The sequence below is a fragment of the Anarrhichthys ocellatus genome, unplaced genomic scaffold (assembly GCF_004355925.1).
Source record: "Anarrhichthys ocellatus isolate YVR2014 unplaced genomic scaffold, GSC_Weel_1.0 scaffold10, whole genome shotgun sequence".
Taxonomy (NCBI): Eukaryota; Metazoa; Chordata; class Actinopteri; order Perciformes; family Anarhichadidae; genus Anarrhichthys; species Anarrhichthys ocellatus.
In genome coordinates, this window is record NW_022280040.1 from 205,212 (window position 1) to 227,107 (window position 21,896).

Genomic DNA, 21,896 nt, shown 5'->3' on the forward strand with positions numbered 1-21,896 from the left:
CGGTGCGTCAGTGGATAATAGCTTAACAAGGAGTATAATGACTGATCCACGCGCTATTAACATACTGATGTAACCGCTGTAGAAGTGGCTGGTTTAACTGTACAGTAAACAAAGCTAGATTTTTGGAAGGGGAAACAGTTTTGCTCACACATTGTTGTCTCAAGTTGTCTTTCAGAAAGTGCAAAACATGGAGCTGTAAATAGAGAGACACAAGTTTTGCTTTTTTGATGTTGAAATGGTGTTACAATTATTTTTTGGTTAATGACAATACATCATGTAATGCTACTCTACTAACACGCCTTAAAACAGGTAAAACATAGGGAATGACTTCAGACAGAACCTCATCCTCCAGAGCTCCTGCTTCATGTGTAACCTAAGAATGAACACGCTGTAAAGTAAATGCACACTGGCACTTGTATGACAGTGAAGGAGGTAGACTCAGAACAATATATTACAATGCTTCATAATACCTTCAGTGGAGGCATGACGGCTCTGTCAGTTTTCCATTTTAACTTGATTTCCAGGGCTTTGTATTATGAAAATCAAAGTAGAACACGTGCACATTGACCTAAATCTTACAGAGTAGTACATACATACATTTTCACACTTTGTACTTGATTCTGACCAAAGAGAATTCCTCTACAAATTGGTGCAGCAATTACAATTCACGCCTTGTGATTCAATGAATCATTTAACTGCATGTAACTGCTAAGCCCTTGAAAGGATGAGTGCGGCTAATCCTCAGTAATGGGCATAAATTATGAACAGAAGATTTTGACCGATTCCTGCATTATCTCCGGCCAAAATAAGAAGGCCTAATTGGTCATTTTGATCTTCTGAAGACCTCCAGTACCATTCTACATGCTTGAGGAGTGCTTCCGGGCCTACATTTCCCATCAGCGCCCGGGGTTATTGTGTGTCAACTCATAACAATTTCTAAAAGATTGACCCATGGCCTCACATCGTCCCTCTCAGGCTCAGCGAGGATGTGAGGCCACTAATTAGGGCAAAGGGGAGATCCAAGTATGCCTAAAACTTTTGGACCTATTTTCCTCTCTCTCTTCTTCCTCTCTGGGGATGTTCTCTCATGGCTGAATTAAGCTGGGCCGAGTTCAGCCGGCCATGTGCAGTTAAATCCTTCCTGTGTCTTCATATCCCCCTCCGTTGATTCATTTGGTTTGTGGGCAAAGACCGGCCTAGGTTATTATTCCTCCTTCCATCCTTGACTTCACTCTTCTCTCACTGCTCTCTATCTGCCTTCATTCCCTCTTCCTCGCTGTGTCTCTGGTACCAAGGGCGCCCACAGCTTATAATAAAAGGCATAGGATTTTAAATTAGAAATTAATTTGGAAAATTCGTCTCCAACGAGCACCCTCCTCCTGCTGTTCCTGCCTGAAATATGTTAATATATCATATTAAGTAATTTCTGGGCCCAGACACGTGCTTATGGAGGAAAAAAAAGACTGATTGTGTGTGTGATAGAAAGAGAGAGAGAGAAAGAGCGCTCATCAAGGTTGGATCTCTAATTAGTAAGGTTGGCTCTCCGGGCATGCTCAGTGCAGAGCCTGCTAGCACCCTGCTAGCACCATAGCACTGCCTCCACTTAGAGCAACTTGGAACTAGGGATGACAAGCTCAATATACGAGACGGTGGTCGAAGGGGAGGGGGAGGTAAAGGCACCACAGAGAGGTGGAGGATGGGAGGAGTAGAGAGCTAGAACTGTAGAAAAAGAAGAGAAGAGAGAGGAGACAAAACCGGTGAAGGTGGGGATTAGGGAGCAGCGTAAAACATTTAAGTGACCTCGATAAGCGGCACTTTTCTGTGTCGCACTGAGTGAGTTTGCCGTTGTTGCTTTAAAAGGTAACTCAACACCTTCCGAGTATCTTTTTTTGCTGAGCTCCAGTGGTTTCGCTTCTCACCTTTCTGCAGTGATGTGCAAGTGCACTCCTGGGTGTGGTCAGTACACAGTGACATCACTGTTGGGTGTGGTTATAAAGGTGCACGCCCAGCGGTACAACAAGCCTTAATCTTTCAACCAGAGAGGGCAGCAAAGTGCTGCTTTACAGATTACAAACAGATAGCAAGACAGTTGGCCCTAAACGATGAATTTTAAGCTCAACATTCGCTCCTTCTCAGCTCTGTTTTCTGTCTCAACTGACTCCACCATGTTCACCAGCTATCGCCACCAACTTCTCCGGCCATTTGGTGCTGAGCAGGTAGAGTAGGCCTACAGTAGGCTGTCTCCATTCAAAAACTGCCTGCTGCGGCCCAAAATGGCGCTGTGAGAGCAATGACAGTCAAACAAGCTATCCAGCTCCGTAGAGCTGATGGGAACTGCAGAGAATTTATCACCGGTTCTTCTTACAAGCAACCCCTTTTATACGAGTAGTCATGTGGCCTATTGTTAACATAAAAACATTGATTTAACCACCACAAGCATGTTAAAACATAGGACAGCTTTAATGGAGAATTCCAATGACTTGAAGATGGCAATGCATTTTTTTTACTGTTGTATAAAAATAGGTACAACTTGGCACAGATCAGCCTTTTATGGCAGTATTGATACTCAAATGAAGACTTATTGATACTTTAGATATTAACATGCCCACAATTACCAGCCAGTCTGGATGTTAGCACATTTGGATGGAAATTATAGCAGCACCCACAAGTGTTCTTTGTGCTCATGATAATAAAAGGTAATGAAAGAGGAATCAGTTACTGACGCTGTTCAACCTGCCTGTTTAATCAGCGTTACAAGTGTGTGTGAGAGTGTGTGAGTATACGCTCTGCTGTGTTCAGCTCAGCTCTGTGGCTTGTGTCATCTAATAAACCTGTGGTGGTCCAGCATGTGTGTGTGTGTGTGTGCACTTCAGCCAAAGGTATAAAAGCGTATTTCCGTGCTCTGATGAACTGAATCATTCTCTCACTATGCAGAGAGAGAGAGAGAGAGAGAGAGAGAGAGAGAGAGAGAGAGAGAGGAAAGATGGAGGTAGGCTTTGCTGCTGCTGCACACGCTGGGAATTGAATGGGGAGAGAAATGTCATAGCAGCAATGGGGGTTGAGTGTGCTGAGTGGAACCGGTGTGTGTGTGTGTGTGTGTGTGTGTGTGTGTGCGTGCATGTGTAAGCGACTACAACCTGAGATCATCTTCACATTAAGAAATGCCCTGTGGGTAGTTTAACGACGAGAGAGCGGGCCGGCTGGGAAGAAATATGCATCGCAATGAGACACAGAGAGAGCGGTGAGGTGATAGACGCACATATCACGCTGTGTGTTTTGACCAAACACTGTTTAATCTGTTATGGATTTCCGCACCCTCTCTCTGTCTCTCCCTCTCTATCTCTCGCCACCGCATGCTTGACACTCTTTATGTGGCTCTTCTCAGGTCTAGCGGCTCTCCATGCCTCGTGGCCCGTGATTAAACAGTGTGTCATGATTCAAAGTCAAATCTACCTCTGCCGTGCAGCGGGAAGCTGTCACCTTGCATGTTTTAGGAATCAAATTAGTTTCCAGAGTCTCGTGTATAGAAGTGCTCACCAACCCCCACCCACTGCCACCAAATCTTTGCGGTTAGTCCAATGTTTTCAAGAGGCACCCAGAGGACTCGAGTTAAAAGGGTGAGAAGCACAGACAATCCCAATTACACATTTTCTTTGAATCCTCAATTGTGGAAAGACAAACTGCAGTTAAAAGGGACTCCAAAGCGTCTTTTGCATTATTAACAACCATGATGTAACCACAAAACAACTTTTAAGAGAGGGGGGACGGACAAACAGACAATTAGGCAACCGTGGCTCACCATGAAAAAAAAACACAAAAAAAAAAGCAGTGCAGATAATGCATTTTACAAATGTTTAATTAGGCCGTATTAATCAAAGGCTTTCCTCTTCCCTTTCTCTTTCTTTTCTATCTTTTCCTCTCCCCCCTTCTCTCTCTTCCCTTCCCTCTTTCTTTTCGTTATAGATCTGCAGCGTGACCCCCAGTTAATTGAAACCCAGGAGACTCTTCTTGCATAAAATCAGATTTATCTATCCATAAAAGGATTTCGTTAAAAATAGTCCAAATCCAGTGGCTCACAACTAAAAGCCTGCAGCTACCGAGGCGAGCCTGGCTCCAACCCCTTTCGCCCTCTCTCAGTCGCCACGGTGAAACAAGTGCTGCCTACTGCTAACTAGCTGGGGACCCATTAATTAATTGCAGGAAAACACAGACATTATGTCTGTGGGGCACTTCTTTTTTTTTCTCCCCCAAAAGAAAGAAATGATTGTGTGTGTGTGTGTGTGTGTGTGTGTGTGTGTGTGTGTGCGTGTGTGTCTGTGTGTGTGTGTGTGTTGTCCCTCATCCACAGCTCTTCTGAACTGTCTCCAATGTCCCCCAGACTATAATAAGAGGAAAGTAATGATGGGCCATAGTGATAATGAAAAACCATGCATCAAACAAAACACTGATTCTATGAGACAGGTCAAATGAATAGCTGGCAGAGTGGCAGAGAGCCGGTCCAGTGTTGCAGTTTTCTACCAAGAATGAGGAATTTGCTCTTTCACTGGTAAACGGAAAGCGTTCGTAGGCAAATATTCAAAAGTTTTTGTAAAGATAATTCTCTCTGCCACTGAGAAGGAAGTCGTGGTTTGTCTTGCGGGACGGGAAACACAAATGGTTCCGCCTTGAAATTGAAGACACCCTCTGCAGGAAAAACAGCGTGAGGTTCACCAGCTATGATGTTTTTAGGATCGTGTATTTATTGGCTGTGGCCCCTGCATGTTTATTGCCACCACAGTGGTCGTCTGGGACTGATGGTGGCCCGTGTCCAAATACCTCTGGATTTATAGCACCGTGGTCTCCCCCTCTTCCTGCCCCACGGTGAGAGAGGTGTCGTTGTTTGGATCGGCGCCAGCGATATTGGTGCTGCCACGCCCTCTTTAGTTATTTGGGAAGCAGGGGAGGGGTCAGGAGCTGGGTACCTAATTAAAGCAGACTGGGATTTGCAGGGAATGCATAGGAGAAGCAGGGACGTCCTGCCTGGGGGGCCTATTATTGATGCGAAGCCCTGAGGACATGAGTGACATATGGGCCTCTCTATCTGTAGGCTTCCCTTTTTAATTCGCTATCATTAAGCATAAAGTGCCACCTCGCTCGCATGCAGCCGCTGACATTGTGGGAAACAACAGCACCGTTACGACTGTGACGTGCATACGTTTGCTTGTGGGGATTCATGTGTATGTGTGTGTGCGTGTGTGTGTGTGAGCGTGCTTTTATGCATTTATTTGCGCCTGTGTGCCTTGTTTGGCTCTGAAGTGATACATGATGCGGCTGTGTTGTCTCTCCAATCAGTGCTCCCAGACCCCCCCCCCCCACACACACACACACACACACACTTCTTTCCTTCCTCCGGAAATTAATAGGCGGCTGCCACTGATGCGTTAAATTGCTTTGCGTTGGGCGCTGTAGACAACTGGATTATTTATTCTTTATATTCTCCATATTGGAACAACTGCCTTCTGCTTCGCTATTGCTTTTAAATGAGCTCTTGTTTCCCAGTGTAGTGTTCAAAGATACTGTATGTAATTGTTCCAAACCATCACATGGTTGGAGGTTTGCTATTCTCCAGTCTCGTGATGTTTAACCACAAACGTAATTTGACTATTTAAGAATAAAATGATAACAAAATAATAATAGAAGAATTAAAATGGAAATAAAGGGCACATTTTTGCCTCCGTTTGATGTCTAACTAGTGGATTGTTCCAAGGAAGTATCTTTCATAAAAGGATAAAAGAGATTACATCTAAACGGATAATTGTCTGCCAGGTGTTTATTTATGTCTTTGTTGTTTAAAGAATGGTTGTTTCTTCTCAGTGTCAGTTAGCATACAGAAACTGTCTGGAGCACCAGCTGGTTGAAGGCATCTCGTGTTGTGAGTTTCTTCTCCCACCTGTCTGCAACAGTTCAGAGAGCTGGACCACCCTCTCTGTGCACATATCAGTGCTCAATGGGACTACTTTTAGGACTCGTGTCATGAAATATCCACCCTTCCAAACTGCCCTTGAACAAAACATTTTACTTGATTTGCCGCTGACCCTGACCTCTCTAAATAAAGATATAAGTTCTGTTGAAAAATATGGAGATCATTAAGCTATTATATTTGAAAGTATGCGTTTTTATTGTCGACATGTCTTTAATCCTCAACCCATACAAAATGCTGCTTTCAGAGAAGTTATTCAAAAACATTTATGTTGTAGTTGTTGTCTTTGAATCCCAACATCAATCAATAAATCAAATGCTCTGACAAAAAAAAAAGAAATATATATATATATATATGGTTTCTATGGCTATCGTAGGACTATAATAAGCCCATAAAATCATCAATTTGGGCTAAGTCGATCATCTATTTTCATTATCTATAAATTGTCTAAATCATTTTTCAAACAAAAATACCAAAATTCCAGCTTATCAGTGATGGGGATGTGCTGCCGTTAAGCGTTGACTATATTTGGGTTTTGGACTGTTGATCAGCAAAAACAAGCAATTTGAGGATGTCGCCTGGGGCTTATAAAATTGTGTTGGTCATATGTCATATTTCACTCTTTTCTGACACCGAAGGATTAATTGATTGAGAAAAAAACCAAACAGAGGATGAATCGATGATAGAAATAAATAGTTGCAGCCCTAACATAGAGTCTATGCTCCTGGCTAAATGTGACTTTTATATTATATAATATTTTCATATTAAAGCATTAAGTGTTCCATTGTGCATATAGATCCCTATTTTCACTCTTGTTATCATTTTGTACCATGCAGCATGCCAGCTACTCACACACTAGCTGACAGAAACCTTTTTCTCTCAGTACCCATGTGGCTCTGCTTCTGTCTTTGTGCTGCTACCATGCGGTGAAGAAGGCCTGCTGGTTCACTTTTCAGTGGAGGTGTCCTCCCCCCCCCCACCGGACCACTGTCAATGGGAATCTCCTTCAAACCCCTGCTGCTGCCCGGCCTGGCATCGCCTCACGCTGCCTCCGCACATATGCATGTCATGTGGTGTCAGCGCCAAGGTGTACTCTGATGTTATGGGGCCTGATGGTAGCATATTCCCTGCTGATAGCGATGATTGCCATGCTCAGGTATAGCTCTGTGTGTGTGTGTGTGTGTGAGCCCTCTGAGCCCGCCCTTCATGTTATGGGACTGTGCCCGAGCTGACTGGTTAGCCCCCTGCACCTCTGTGAGTCCGCAGTCAGGATTCAATATGGCAGCTGCAGGTTTACCAGGCTGCCGACCCTCCTCCCTTGTTCTCTATATGCTCTATTTCACCTGGTCCTTTATCCTCTTGCCCGCGTGTCTTACCCGTCTTCCACTAACCCTCCCATTTTTCCATGTGGCTGAGCTTGGAGTAGAAGGGGCGACTCGCACACTGTGGCTGGTGCACAGAAGATTAGGGCTCCGCTGCTTTATATTTTGCATCCCCCAGTGCAACTTGCCTGGTGGGGATGGATGCAAAATGGGGTCCATCCCTACCAGGAATTTCAAATGCTGTTTTATGGCTAGGTTTTCTGTCACTACCAAGATGGAAATCACTGACCTCCTTGTCTCACCCTTGATTTTTTTTATTTTACAAAATAAGACACAATAAGATGTAGAGACCACCAGTGAAGGTACATGCAATCCACAAAGGTTATTCAGATAAGGCCTTGGATGAGTTTCTCCACTTGTATTAAAAACAGCACTGAGTAATATCCAAGTTACCTGTGATTTAATATGACATTTAGTAGATTTTCCTTCTAGCACACAGCGCAGACCAGGCAGCACCCATGGGAATCTCCTCTCCTGGCACACTGTTAACATTCCGCATTTGTCCGGCACTCTGTAATTTATTGGATCTCATCTGTCCAGGCTTTGATTTATATATTGATTTGAAAAATAAATAAAAGTGATAGGAACCTGCATTGGGGTGTAATGATGGACTGTGTCGACACGCAGGAGAAGGATATGAAACATTGGGAGGAAATTAGATATTATGCCCTCAAGACAACTGCAGCCAGCAGCACATTCATTATTGGCTAGATATTTATTATTAAGAATTTCTCTTCATGAGTGACTGCTGCGGAATATTTCGGCCCTGCTTGAGCTACCAAATGGTGTCAGTGAGGGTGTGCGTGTGTGTCTCTACAGTATCTGTATACGTTAGAGTGCACAAAAACAAATATTCGCTGCCATGTTGTCAGAGGATGCTGACAAGCTGAATGCAAGATTTGGTTTGTCATGTGTACACACACACACACACACACACACACACACACACACTGCTGTACAAGCTCCTCAGGTAAAACTGAAACATGCATGCAGTACATGCATAGAAATCCCTGATCTTGTTCATACATGTTCATGGAAACAGTGCGGTAGAAAAACTCCAGAACACACTAGACAGCTGTTAAAAACTTAAACTCCTTGCCGGGACTCCCACCACCGCTCTGCACCAGTTTTAATCACAGCACAGTGGATTTTTAAACAGCAGTATAGAAAGGGGCCGCTGTCCAAGCCTCCAGAATTTTGATTTCATTTTTTCCCCCCCCCTCCCTCCTCTCCGCTCTAATCCACTTCAATTACGTTTCCTCCCATTTCTCCTGATCACTTTACAGCTCAGCAGCACCTGTGCTAATTGTGGCGGCGATGATTGCTGATATGTTTTGCATCCTTAAAGGAGCCTGAGAGGGGGACGACAGATAAACATCCAGCCGCGGGGCTTTTGGAGAGCGCGGCTCAGCCGAGCAGATGGCCATCATATTATATGAGGAGAGCTCCTCGCAGAGGCTCGGGTACGGGTGGGTGGGGTGTAATGAGTCTGAGGTAAGAGGAGGAGGAAGAGGTGGGGAGGCTGATGTGGAGAGGGGAGGAAGGAAAGGAAAGGAGGAGAGATGGAATGAGGGAAGGAGATCAAAAGTAAGGATAGAAAGAGAGAATTCATGTGTGTGGGAAATGGACAGAGGAAGATGGAAGAAAGGAAGGATGAGTGTTGTACATGTGGCAATACTGTCATAGTTCTTTTAATGGTTTAACATTTTGGGAAATATGCATATTTGCTTTCTTGAGCAAATATCGGTGAATATCAAATCATTCAAGTGGTGAAAATGACATTTAAACATACAACTGACTCCATTCAAGTTTCACATGAATCTATACTCTCTCAGTATTTGTTTGTGTGTGCACCAAGGACGACAGGGATTGTGTATGTGTGTGCGTGTGCGTACATGTCTCTGTGAGAACTACTGTGTATCCCTCACCTCGCCACCTTCCTGGCCCCGACTGAACTGATTGCGCCCATAATGAATGGGCTGCCAGCCCTCCCTGCTGTGGGTATCCGAGGCCGGGCCACATATTATACAGCAACCTATCTGAAGTGGACCGCATATTATATAGCAGCCCATTTGCTGGGATGATGAGCTCTGGACACCTCACATTATTTATTAGGTTGGGCCGCGGCCGTGTGAGAGCAGAGGTTGGGTGGCCTAGGTTACCATGTGTGTGTGTGTGTGTGTGTGTGTGTGTGTGTGTGTCTGTGATGGAGATTCGGGGGTTGGAGACAAAAGAGTACACCTGAAGGCCTATCTTGTTACAGGATGTCACTTAATCATACATGGAAACAATTCCACACATTTCATATTTCATCACCTTACTAAAGACACCTTAAGTCACATATGATTATATAAAAAATATAAAAATGTTTGTCCAAAACAATAAAAAAAAACAGCCGACTTCAGTGGATAGCAAACTCCTACGTGGCTTTGAAAAATGGCCCAAATCCTCAGCGTACTAACAGGGGTCAGCCTGCTTTGTTAGGTGTGTTCTCCTGGTGCTAAAAGACAAATGATGTACTTTGCCTTGGGTCAACTGGGCTTTCCCATCCCATAATGACCTTTCAGGGAGCTCGAAGAGAACAGCGGTTCCCACGGCGATGAAGCAGTACCGCACGCCGCACATCAAAGGTGTATATAATGGCAAAGTAATGTTTTAACGCTGCAACATGACCTCTCAATCTCTAATGGACTGTTTCACTCTTCATCAATCACATAAAAACAGCGGCTAAGCTCGGCGCTGTGCGTCATTATAAATAAATAAATAAATAAAAGGCCTCTTGAAGAACGTCTTTTCAACATTTCATGCTTGTGTGAAACCACAATCTGCAGCCACACCACAATGCAGCCAAAGTCATCTTCTGTTTTTCATTACGTTCTCCCAGTATGTTCAACACTCGCCACTTTGCTTTCTTTGGAAGACAAACTTAACAGTTCTCTGTGTGTGTGTGTGTAATGCTGTACTGCCAAAGGTTCCCTGGAGGAGAGAAGATCTCAGTCAGTTTGTCATCAGACACAAGCTGCCAAATTTTATGAAATACCAAATTACTAATTGGCCCAGCGTTAGGTTTCCCGCCTGGAAGTGAAACTGTAATATCTGGGCCTCTATTAGGATCACAGAGAGAGCCACACTCAGCCGCCTCCTGCGGAGCTGGCAAGTCTCTTTCATTTCACACCATGCGATGGCAGTGACACCAACACACACACATAAAGCGATCAGCAAGGACAAAAGACTTCTCAAACATTTCCAAATTATTCCAAGCCTACCTAAACACCTCCTTGATTGGGCCTTTTGGGTTTGCTACCGATTAAACAAAGTACGATTTTCAGCACTGGACATGTTAATTGATGTGTTATAACAGTTTATTGACCTCTGTAAGGAAATTCTCTTCTCACCTGTGTGTTTTCTATTGAGAGGTCAAAATGTATGGTCAGCAGACAGAACATCAGCGCTGCAGGGCACTTTGGCAGAGAGGATTCTGGGTCCAGGATGAGGATGGTTGCTCGAATGACTTTGCAGGGCAGTTTACAACTCGTTAATCTCAAGAGAGGAATTTAATCATATTTTGTGGATATTTAGACTCATTCATTTATTCTGGATGTGTTTTAGATTATTAGATCAAAATTATTATTTTTACAATACAATGCGAAAAACAGTCAGTGGACACGAACACATCTACTGGGCCGTGATCATCTGGATTACATTTTCTTTTTGATTCAAAAAGATGCAGTGACATACTAAAAGCAAATAGCAGGGATTCAGTGAAGGTGGTGTCTGATTAAAAAAATAATAATAAAATCGGTGCAATCACCTGCTACATGATAATGTAAACGCGTCATTGAGGAAATATCTCCTAAAATAATCTATAAACAACAAAATATCCATGAATGGCCCAACAGAGGAAACCGTGCTGCTGAAGAACCAGGTGTGAGCTTCATCACATCATCAGTTAGAGTGAATGGAGACTGGCATTCAGGTGGATGACACACACACACACACAGGATGGATCCAAATGAATAGGACAGCCTCGGCACAGTGAAGACTGCTGTTTATTTTCTGTCTAGCAGTGCTATCTTTTTTCAGGACTCCTAATCAAACATGCCCAAGGCCACTGGATGGATAAACACACACACAAACAGTTTGGCAACATTTCAACTCTTCTCTGAAGCTGTGCAACTGAGGAACACACACACACATATATATATATATATTTATAAAAACACTGGACTTTGAGAGAATTGTTTCAGTTTTTTTATTTTTAATGTGAAAAAAAGAGTAGTACCCTTTCACCCAAACACATGGCTAGCAAATTAGGGCAATTTCTTTGATGTACACTGGAGCAAATGTCTCCATATTCCCCAAAATGTAACCACATGATCACACATTTTTCACGAATTAAGGGAACAACCAGATATAAATTACCGATAAACTATGAAAACATGGGGGGGGGGCAAATATGCCTTTTTATTAATCAATATGTCACTTTCACTTCAGTCATGACAGGACAGCATGTCGCTCTGCATTCTTTCCTTCCAACATTCCTCAAACCACTCATTTACATGAAGAAGTCGTTTCCAGTGCAAAACTCTGCCATTTGGTTAACTAAGGCGCCGGCTTCCCTCTAGAAAAGTCCTCAGTGTCGTCCTCCATGTTGGGAATGTTTGTGTGCGGGGGGCTCTGAAGCATTGCTTTAAACAGAGCCCACTAGCATTGATCCCCTTGTTACAAAAATAGCCCGTTCCTTCAGTTTGCTGCAGAGAGTTTGAGTAGTTTCAGGCGGTTCTACACCAGTGGTGTAGTGGTACATAGAGATGAGATACAGCGGCTCAGTCACCCGGCCTAGTTTAATTGTGTGTCAGCAGTTTTTCCAGGCTGATTGCTGGCCACACCTTGTATTCCCATCCTTGGCTCAATGTTGATGTGGCTCGCCTGCTCAGACGCGTGCTTCTGCACGCTGAGACGGGCGGGCCAACTCTACATCTGTACAGACAAGACGGTCTGCCAGCGCAGGACCTCCGCTACGCCCGTGGGTGCCTCCTATACGTTTTGGGAGAGAAATCGGACTTTCTTTCCAGTCAGCAGCCAGCCCCGAAGGTCGTTGATGGAGGGGAGATTCATCTTCTCTCTGTTTTTACTGTAAACATTCAAGAAGATGCCGAAGAGCACCAGAAGGCCGCCCCAGATGTACCTGACGAGGGAGACATGGAAAGGTGAGACATTTTTTAAAAGGACCGCCATGTGCGAACATCAGCAGATGCTAATTAAAGCTAATACAACAACTGGATATACAGTGTGAAGTAGAGCAGAGTTCAACAAGCTATGGAGAGGCAGATACTGATAATAAAGTATTTTGGTTTAAAAAGTGTAAACTGCTGCAGTGAAAGGGGACTGTGAGTCCAGCATTGGAGGGCACACACCAGCTGGAGGGAGAATGAAGTTGGCAAAAGATGCACAACTTCTTTTGTGTGTAGTGTGTGTGTGTGTGTGTAGAAAGTTACAACAGACAAAAGAGCAGGAGAGGTAGAGCAGAGAACGAGACCCCTTTGACAGCACAGAGGAGTTGGAGGGCGAGCGGGAGTGAAGAACAAGGAGAAAAAGAGCGGTGGAGCAGGCGAGGTTCTGAAAATGGACTGAGGACATGAAAACCAGGGGCGGGGGAGCACACTCTAGTTTGAGTAGTCAAAAGGGGAGAGGCCAGTGTAGACTTGCTCTAAACTAGCAGAAAACTGATCAAAGCCAAAAAGGTGACCGGACTTACTGAAAAGTGAAAGGTTTTGCGAAGAACATGAAGGAAAGTACGATAGTCATGGCCTTTCTCCCGGTGGTCACTGCAAAGGAGGAAAAAAACATTTAATTACAAACAAGAAATAAAAGCTCAACAGATGTGATATCGATTGTGGTTTTTGAAAATATAAACGATGACTCAATTCTCTGTCTTAGATCAAATTACAAATCAATTACTGGTCACATTATCCCAGAATGAAGATTAGAGCAGATTTGACAAACTGCGGCTCTGACCTGTGACTGCAACCAGGGCGCCAAAGAGCTTGATCAAGGCGAGCACAAAGGAGATGCCAAAATAACCCGTGAGGGAGAAGAAGAATGCATAACCGTACGTCTTCACGGGATGCTGCGAGGGAGGAGAGCAGAACAGATAACTATTGAGACATGGAAACAGAACTAAAAAGCTGCAATAACATCGGGACTTACAGGAAGCAAAGAAAGCGTCTCGTGAGTATAAACGGCCTAAATTTAAAAAAAAGCAGCTGCCAAGAAGGCACAAGATTAATATACTATAAATAAGAAGTGAATAATCTGCGTATCTTAAAGAGAAGATTTGACGTTGGCAACGCGTCTGCAACATAACGCATGTAGTCCTATTGTCTTGAGCTATACTCACTTCTGAGCAGAATGCCGCCGCTGGACCGAGTCCACCTACACAGAGCAGGCCCGTCAGGATGTAGACAAAGCCGATGGAGTACGAGTACAGCACCTGTCAACGCAACCGCATGTGACATCACACACACAGAATAACAACAGTTACCACATTTCAGACAGACTTATGTACATTCTTATGTAAAGCAGGGTACCATTTCAGAGTTGGAGCCGTTGTGGAGTTTCATGGCTTTCTCCTGCACGTTTCCGATGGCGGCGTCTGCACACAGTGCCAGGGAGATGAGGAGAACACCTGTGTTCCACAAACGCGCATTAAAACACACAAAACTAAGAGCACGGATATCCGAAACACACAAGCGCGTTATGTATTTTAGCGTAAGTTACAGAGATGAGCTACTCCACACTTCTTATGCCACGCGTATCTTTTAGAGCAGACAAAGACGTTAGTTACCTGTGGCGTTGAAGCTGGGGGCCACTTTGCTGTCTGCCAACGTGAACCATATGAGCCCCAGACTCATGCAGAGAGCAGCAGACACATCAGCCACATTATAGCGTTTACCTGGAACACAAAACCATTTTGCACGTCAAATTCTGAACTGCGAATAAGAAACCTCGACTTCTGAAAATCTCCTAAATCACATTTTGGGAAAACAAGGAAGAAGTTTTAGAGATTAAGCGGTAAAACTTCCAGAAGCTTTTTTATTTTTTTTTTTTTAACAACGTCACAAACACGGAGACACCAATCTGAGACATCGCCTTGAGCTTGGCTTGCAAAGGAATCTTCAAAAGATGACCGACCTCTTTTCAAAATAAAAGAAGTTGACATTGGACACTGGATAAAAAAAAAAAGTAACTTAAAGTTTTTACATTGGGTATTCTTGACAATTGGAAGTTGGAGCTGAGGCGGTGCCTGTAACAATACACTAAAAAAAAAGCAAAAGTTTGGACAAAAAAACAACAGGATGAAGGAGTCTTCCAAAAAACTGTTTGACGGATAGATGCCTTGAGGTTGACAAGGGGACGCAGCATCAGGTCGACCGTGGTCGGCTTTGATTCCCTGACTCCCCTTTGAAGGGCCTCACATCAGATGCAACCCCACACCCCTCCCTTCATCCATCCCCTCGCTCCCACTTTCTTTCCTCTTTGCATTCTAAGTGAATAAATTCTGTTTTCCACTCGACCCCTTGAGGGACCCTGGTCCTCACATCTATCCACCCAGGGAGACGCAAGAAGGCAAAAAAAATATAAAAAAATACGCAAAACCTGTCTGACGTTGAGGATGCAGAACCTTGAGTGGGCCGGTGTGAGGATGAAAGGACGGACAGAAGTAGTGCAGCCGACTGGGCTCTGACAACCGAAAACACACGTGGATGAAAAAGGAGGTACCCAACGTTGAAAGGTGGTCATCCCTTCAAAGGAAACGTGTGAGATGACTGAAATGAGGCGTACAATGTTCCCTCTCCTGACTGATGACTATGTTTGAATTGTTAGTAAAGTTCAATAAAGAAAACGTGTATTTTTTTTCTCTCTAAGTAATAATGTCACCTTTATATTCAGACATTCCTCTATCGTGTGAATACAATGTTTACTTTACAGATTTTTTTTTTAGTTCAGAGAGAAAAATCAAATTTCTGATGTTTTTGAACAACAGTCCAATCGTCATCTTTGCGACTTTACAAATTTGCGATGAATTCACATTTAGAGTTTAAGAGTTTGTATTAATGATGGAAAAAAAAATACTAATTGGTGTGTTTGCCAACTGATCACAATTAAAAATCTCGGTCTGACAGAAAGCAGGAAACCTGGACCTGAACTTCAGTTAATTTAAACTGTTAATTCAGGTTTAAGCTGTTCGACAAAGCCAACTCAGCGTTAACGCTCTGATCGACAAGCCTCGTTTAAACAACAAATATAACAGAGAACTTCAAACCCCAGAATTTAAGAGCAGATCAAATAATTTCATAGAGAGGATTAAAGAGGTTTAGAGCCACATCCACAGCTACAGAGCCCTACATATCAATCACATATTGTGAAGGAGCTAAATATTGTCTAGAAAAAAGCAAAAACCACCAGCACAAGTAAACATATAGCTGCATCTGTAACGTCTGTGTATAAATACAGATACAGTAGAATCAGCTTACCTTGTATAAACACTCCTCCGATCATGACAGGGATGAGTTTACAGCATTTAAAGATGACCTGTGTAGGGTAGTTCAAGTAGCCTAGGGAGGTGTTGGACAGGCCCATAGTGCCCACTGTTAGAAATGCTATGATCATATAGGTCTTCCCCGGTATCCTGGAAGATATATAAAGTAGTTGAGAGACAGATTTTTAAAACAGATGTGTCGGTTTAACAAAAACATCTAAACTAAAGATTTAATGTGAATTATAGTGAGTAGAGTCTTTCATTCACCTTCTGCGTTTGTCCTGCGTGAGCTGAAGCTCCACGAGTCCAAACATGGAGTAGAAGCCGAACTGGACCAGAGTGAGGTACCAACCAAAAGGCTTGAATCCTTCCACGGAAAATATCAACTCCTGGATGGAGGGCCAAATAAACAATCACAAAGCAGGTACCGGTAGTTTTCTGAAGCCCATCTCTTGGAACGCAAACTGTATTTATTTGTCACATGGGTTGTCTTATGTGCAATCAGTAACGGCATTGTCATTTTCCAATTATAGAGACAGTGACATCTAATAAAACAGTACACGTAAACACACTTTGGTGAGACTAAATATGCCCGTCTTTTGCATCTGTACATGCAAATAGACACACAGAGCCTCCACCACAGCCCTATTCTTCCACTGTAACAGTCATATGCTTGTGTGCTCAGATGGCCTTTCTCCCCGTGTTACCTGCAGGTATCCATAGATGAGGTAAAAGACGAAGACTCCGGCCACACAGATCATGAACTGCGTGGGGGGACTGAAGCTGCTCAGGTTGATTCCCAGGACCCTCAGCTCCTCCACAGACTTGATGTGGGGCGACATCACCTCCGTGGACGACGGGATGGAGATCGAAATGTGCTTCCGGGAACTGTTGTAGCTCACCAGGCCATATTTGGCACTCATTGTGTCCGTGGCTGCTGGGAGCTGCGGGAACATATAGAGAGATAGTGAAAGTGTTGTATGAAGTAACTCCAGATCAACTTGTTGCACCAAAGGAATCGTGCCAGAATTAGATGTACAGGTGATGTCACTTCCTGTGTTATTTGAATGGCTGTTGTGGATCATGTTATGCAAAGGAGTGAACATTCAGTGATCCAGACAGGCTCTGTGACACTGGGAACACTATAAAACACTTTGAGCAGGCTTTAACACATCTTTTGAGCACCCACTAGCATTCATGCTCAAACTGCTGCTGCATCACACCAGTTATTACACGTCATGTATCCATTAAAAGCCTTTTACTTAAGCACATATAACATGATATGCTGATTTTCATTCTAAAACATGTAAATGTTTTTCTGCTGATCTTTTTGTTATAACGTTACTAAACACAGCCTACACTTATGAAGACCCCAAACCACCGCATCACATTCAACTCAACACCCGCCTAGTTGTAGATTTGCAGTGTGATATAGAAATTGGATACATACAGCATGTGTTTAGAAAAAGTATGATAGCCGGTAACGTTAGCTGGGCTACATGAAGTAGCCGGTTGCTAACGATTTAAGTGGAAGTTTTCCTTTGACTAGTTAGCACAGATTAGGCATCCACAGACGAGTGGTAATCCTCACAACCACAGTCATTTTATGAGGCGATTTATTTCATTCCCGGCGCTGATTTCTCAACATTACAGGCAAACTACGGTAGCAGGCTTGTTACCTTCAACAACACTTCCGGGTTTCTTTACGCTAGCTTATCCGCTTCTTCAGAGGCGGTGCCGGTGACAATCATTTCCCTGGACGTGTCGTCTTCTTCTTTCGCACATTTCGAGCGTTTCCATATTTTTCTTTTCCAGTGACAAAGAGCCAGGACACGTTGGGATGCGTGTTAGCCTGCTAAAAGCGGACTGTTTCGGCTGCAGGAGCAGGAGCAGCCAACAACTTCCGCTCCGCTCTGACCTGTGACGCTATAGGGCTACGTAGCTCTACCCTGTCGCAGGTGATATCACAACACATCATCGGTCCAGCATTAAATTCAGTCTTAAATCTGTAAAATTTTATTAGCCTGCGCCACCAACAGCGGAAAAGTGCATGGTTTTAGTTGAAAGTCAGACGCTGCACGTGTTGCCTGTTTAGAAGGATCCATCAGATTTGCAAGGTGAGCTCGCTGCCTCCAGTCGTACACGTGCACGTTTTACTAGTTTGTCCAGATTAGCAACACAGTTCCCTCCCTTGATACTCCTCGTAACGCATGTTTTTCTCTCCTGCACATATATTGTTTTGGATAGTATCAATTTATGGATGATATCCTATTTCTCCTAAAATAAATAAAAATAATGCCCATTTATTCGACAGTCAAATTGATGACGTGAACTCTAAATCAGAAGCCTGAGGGAAACCCCCAATGGTAGAAAGTAACTAGTGCCTTTACTCAAATACTGTACTTCTACGACTTTGAGTCACTTGTACTTTAATTATTTCAACATTATGTTACTTTAAACTTTTATTCAAACGCATTTAAAAAGGAAAATTCATACTTTTTTATGGAAGTACCATTGTCAACGTTAGCACATTAGGATTTAGACTAAATAGATATGTCATAAGTTTAACTTTCAAAATGTATTATATAAAATAAGATCCTTCTAGACCAGCCACAACATTGAATTGCTGCAGACATATTCAGTAAGTTATCAGCAGTGACTGATGTGTATTTTTCAGGGCTGATACCAATTATTAGTAATCAAGGAGACCAAACCGATATTTGCAACCAATATACATACAAATTAGATTAGCCTTCAGTGGTGTTGATGGGCTATTGCTTGTGACATGTGGAGTTGTTGGAGAACATTAGCAGCACAGTCTCGCTTGGGACAGCTAACAGCTGTTAACAGAGGTTCTATTGAGTTACATTATGATACGTTCAAGGTTCATGGAGTAAAAATGAGTATTGGGGAAGGTAAATTATAAAGTTATCATGACGTGCTGAAATGCAATCTTGTACAATTTGGTTGTTGGCGAGAAATTTGAGTAAATCCAGTTGTTTGAAGGATATGTTTTCATAGCAATATAAAAAATATATTAGAGAGGGAATTATGACTTGTTTGACTTTGTTTTTAAAGGCACCGGTATTGGATCAGTACTCTGTATCGGCGGCTATGCAAGTTCAGATATCGGAATCAGGTCTGAAAAGTGAGGCCAATTGGTAAGCGCCTTAAACTTGCATTCTATCAAATGGCCATCAGGGGGCGTCTCCTCTGGTCTGATTGTATAGAAGTCTATGATAAAATGATTCTCACTTGATTTAAACATTGTAAACATGAGTTTATTGTCTCAATCACTAGTGTCAAGTCTTCTTGAATACAGCATGATGTTGATTTAGTAACTTTTGGTCCCATTTAGAGTACAATAGATGATAATACAGGGTATGCTTTAGGGCGTGGCTAACCTTGTGATTGACAGGCGGCTTCCAGGACGTTGTCTGGTCTGGTAGTTGTCCGTGTTTTCGTCATGCTTCTTGCTTTAAGCCTTTCACAGTGTGTTTTCACTTCATGAAAGTTAAATATAACCTTTTTGGTTGCCTAAAAATGTCTTATTCAGCATTCGGTTGTACTCCACCCTCTCGTGTCAATTCCATTTAAAATATGACACCTTTGGCCATTCTGCTTTTATGTTTGATACTTTAAGTACATTTTGCAGTGAACATGACTGTACTTTCACTCCATTTTGAATGCAGGACTTTAACTTGTAGTGTAGTATTTTAAACTTTGTCTGAAACTTAAAGTGCCTTTGTGTGAAGCCACAGCCAAACCTGCCTGTTAGTAATGAAATGAAAGGAAGTGTAAAGAAGTTGCATTGGACATCAGCATAATATGATGATTACGGTGTTCATGTATCATCTTAACATTGTGACTAGTTGTACACTCTAGAGCAGCTTTGTAGCTCATAACGATTTTCTGTTGTCCAAATTCCATCACTCCCTACAACTTCTCCACCTTGCCTCCTTCCTCTCCTCCCTCCATGTCTTTCCCTAGTTCCTTCCAGACTTCCCTTTACTTTCCCATCAACTCTCTTCCTATCTCCCCCTGGCAGTCATGTCCATATATGCTTTTTTTCTCCCCCAACACTACTTTCTCTCTAAATCCTTATGGCATTATTGCCTACTTTCCCCACTTCTGTTCTAGCTCTGTCTCTCGCCCATCTCATATCGCTGTCTCTCCCTCTTTTGCTTCCCCAGCATAAGGCACGGAACTCTCTTCTGGCACCTTCATTCCTCTCCTCCCTCTTCTAGCTTTCCTTTCTCCCTGTTGTCCAATCTAAAATCCCTCCCTCTGCCCTCCCTCCCCACCCCTGTCCTCTTTCCCCAGCCAGAGGTTAATACACTCCAGGATGGCATTATTTCCTCCCCGGCCCCTCTGACAATATAAAAATTCAGAATGGACAGCTCAATCCCTCTTCCATCTCAGATTTGATTGTAATGGTATTGCCTCCTGTCCCTGGGAGGCCCCTGCCTGCTCGCCAACCCGGCCTTTATGACACTAAATGGCCAGGCTACAATTTTTCCATCTATTCAAAAAATTCTGTTAATAACTCATTTGGAATGGGACGTCTGCGGCCAGGTCCCTCACCCCTCTGCTCACAGGGGTCACAATATACAGAAAAAGATGCAGGGCTGAATCGCAAATGTAAAAGGTTAATTAATCTCTCTGAATTTACAATCCCCTTCCCCCAGTCCCTCTTTGCACTCCAATTGACAGTCCCAAAGAGACAAAAATGTCATATTTACAACCTCGCATGGAGAAAGTGCTCAGAGAGGCAGTTGGGCGCAGGCGCAGGCCCGTCCGAACCACTTTTCCCCATCTCCCACGTCCAGCTTTACAAGTGTGCCCATTCATCACACGTGATGGATTTATGTAATAAAACCCATTTCCTTTTCCCATACGATCCTATTAAATAATAAAATAATTATTTATTGATTATTCAAAAAGGTACATATGCGCGGGTAATGGCTTTGTACCACACCACTGGACCTGCAATAAATAAAGCAGGCAGAGAGAAGGCTTGAGAGAGACAGAGAAATAACGCGGAGAGAGAGAGAGAGAGAGAGACTGGGAGAGGGAGAGAGGGGGAGAAATGAAGGGGAATGAAATGACTTTTGAACCAGTGAAATCTGGATCCAATATGGCCTCTTGCAGCGCGGATCAGGAAGGACATTATTCAATCTTCAGGAAGCTCATATGGGAGCGCGACCCATGAATGGTTTTGATATACTATACGGACCTCAGAAATGAAAAAAGACAACCGGGTGAGTGTCCTGCACAGAGTTTTTGTCTCAGAATTTGAACATTTGTGGAATTTAAACTTGTCCCGCGTAAACCACAGTATCTCTTTATGAAAATATAAGCAGAGAGGGATGTACATTTTAAAGTTCAAACTGGGTTAAATATGATTTTGTGTGATTAACTAAGGCTGCTATAAGACCTGAACGCACATAATAAACGGGTTTTAGCCATCACCTCCCTTCCCTCCTCATTAAAACCTATTTAAATTCTGGTCAGTGTAGAGATGAGACTCAGGAAATACTATCAATGCCTACTTTTAATCATTAACAGGCATCTAACATGTTTGTTTTGGAGCTTTTCGTTGCAGAACAGGACTTCTTGGGGTTTTAGTAAACTCTCCAGCAAGGCCCTGGTGATAACATTACTGTTTTTTTCTTCTTTATTATAAACACTCCCTTATAATGATCCCTCATATTATTTATTCAACATTAGCATCATAACCCCCCCCCCCCCCCCCCAGCAGTGGACCGGTTCAGGACGAGACACTTTAATGTCAGCCAGATATTACATTGAGGGCTTCTTAATAACCCATTTGTGTTTGGTTTATCCTCGGCTAAAGTGCACCCGGTCTCCGTTGTCTTTTTCCTGGGCTCGTCTCAAGCCTCCTGCATGCTACGGAAAACAGATGCTATCTCGGCTATATTACTTCTCAAAGCACTCATATCCTCTCCCATGTTATTTTCTTTGATCTGCTAGGCTTGCTGCTCATACGCCC

The 21,896-nt window shown here is 43.3% G+C and overlaps 1 protein-coding gene and 1 long non-coding RNA gene across 2 annotated transcripts in view; one reads left to right on the top strand and one right to left on the bottom strand.

Annotated features, from left to right (window-relative positions):
* Positions 1-11,579: 11,579 nt before the first annotated feature.
* Positions 11,580-17,824, bottom strand: slc35b3 (solute carrier family 35 member B3). The gene is made up of 10 exons (XM_031850484.1): positions 17,563-17,824; positions 16,591-16,827; positions 16,151-16,272; positions 15,879-16,033; positions 14,189-14,296; positions 13,932-14,029; positions 13,742-13,834; positions 13,360-13,471; positions 13,100-13,169; positions 11,580-12,529 (listed from the first exon to the last, which is right to left on the bottom strand). Exons 2-10 carry the CDS (start codon positions 16,804-16,806, stop codon positions 12,379-12,381), a joined length of 1,125 nt encoding a protein of 374 aa, XP_031706344.1. The 5' UTR covers positions 16,807-16,827; positions 17,563-17,824; the 3' UTR covers positions 11,580-12,378.
* LOC116385220 (uncharacterized) overlaps positions 17,610-21,896 on the top strand; it is a 65,532-nt gene continuing 61,245 nt past the window's right edge. Inside the window, exon 1 of the long non-coding RNA XR_004212853.1 lies at positions 17,610-18,000. This is a non-coding gene — a long non-coding RNA (uncharacterized LOC116385220). The remainder of the gene's footprint in view (positions 18,001-21,896) is intronic.

Coding starts and splice junctions, on each gene's coding strand:
- slc35b3 (XM_031850484.1), bottom strand. CDS start 16,806: ATGAGTGCCAAATATGGCCTGGTGAGCTACAACAGTTCCCGGAAGCAC. Junction 13,472..13,741: donor CGGCGGCATTCTGCTCAGAA/GTGAGTATAGCT, acceptor CCTCCCTCGCAG/CATCCCGTGAAGACGTACGG. Junction 12,530..13,099: donor GCAAAACCTTTCACTTTTCA/GTAAGTCCGGTC, acceptor CTCCCTCGTCAG/GTACATCTGGGGCGGCCTTC.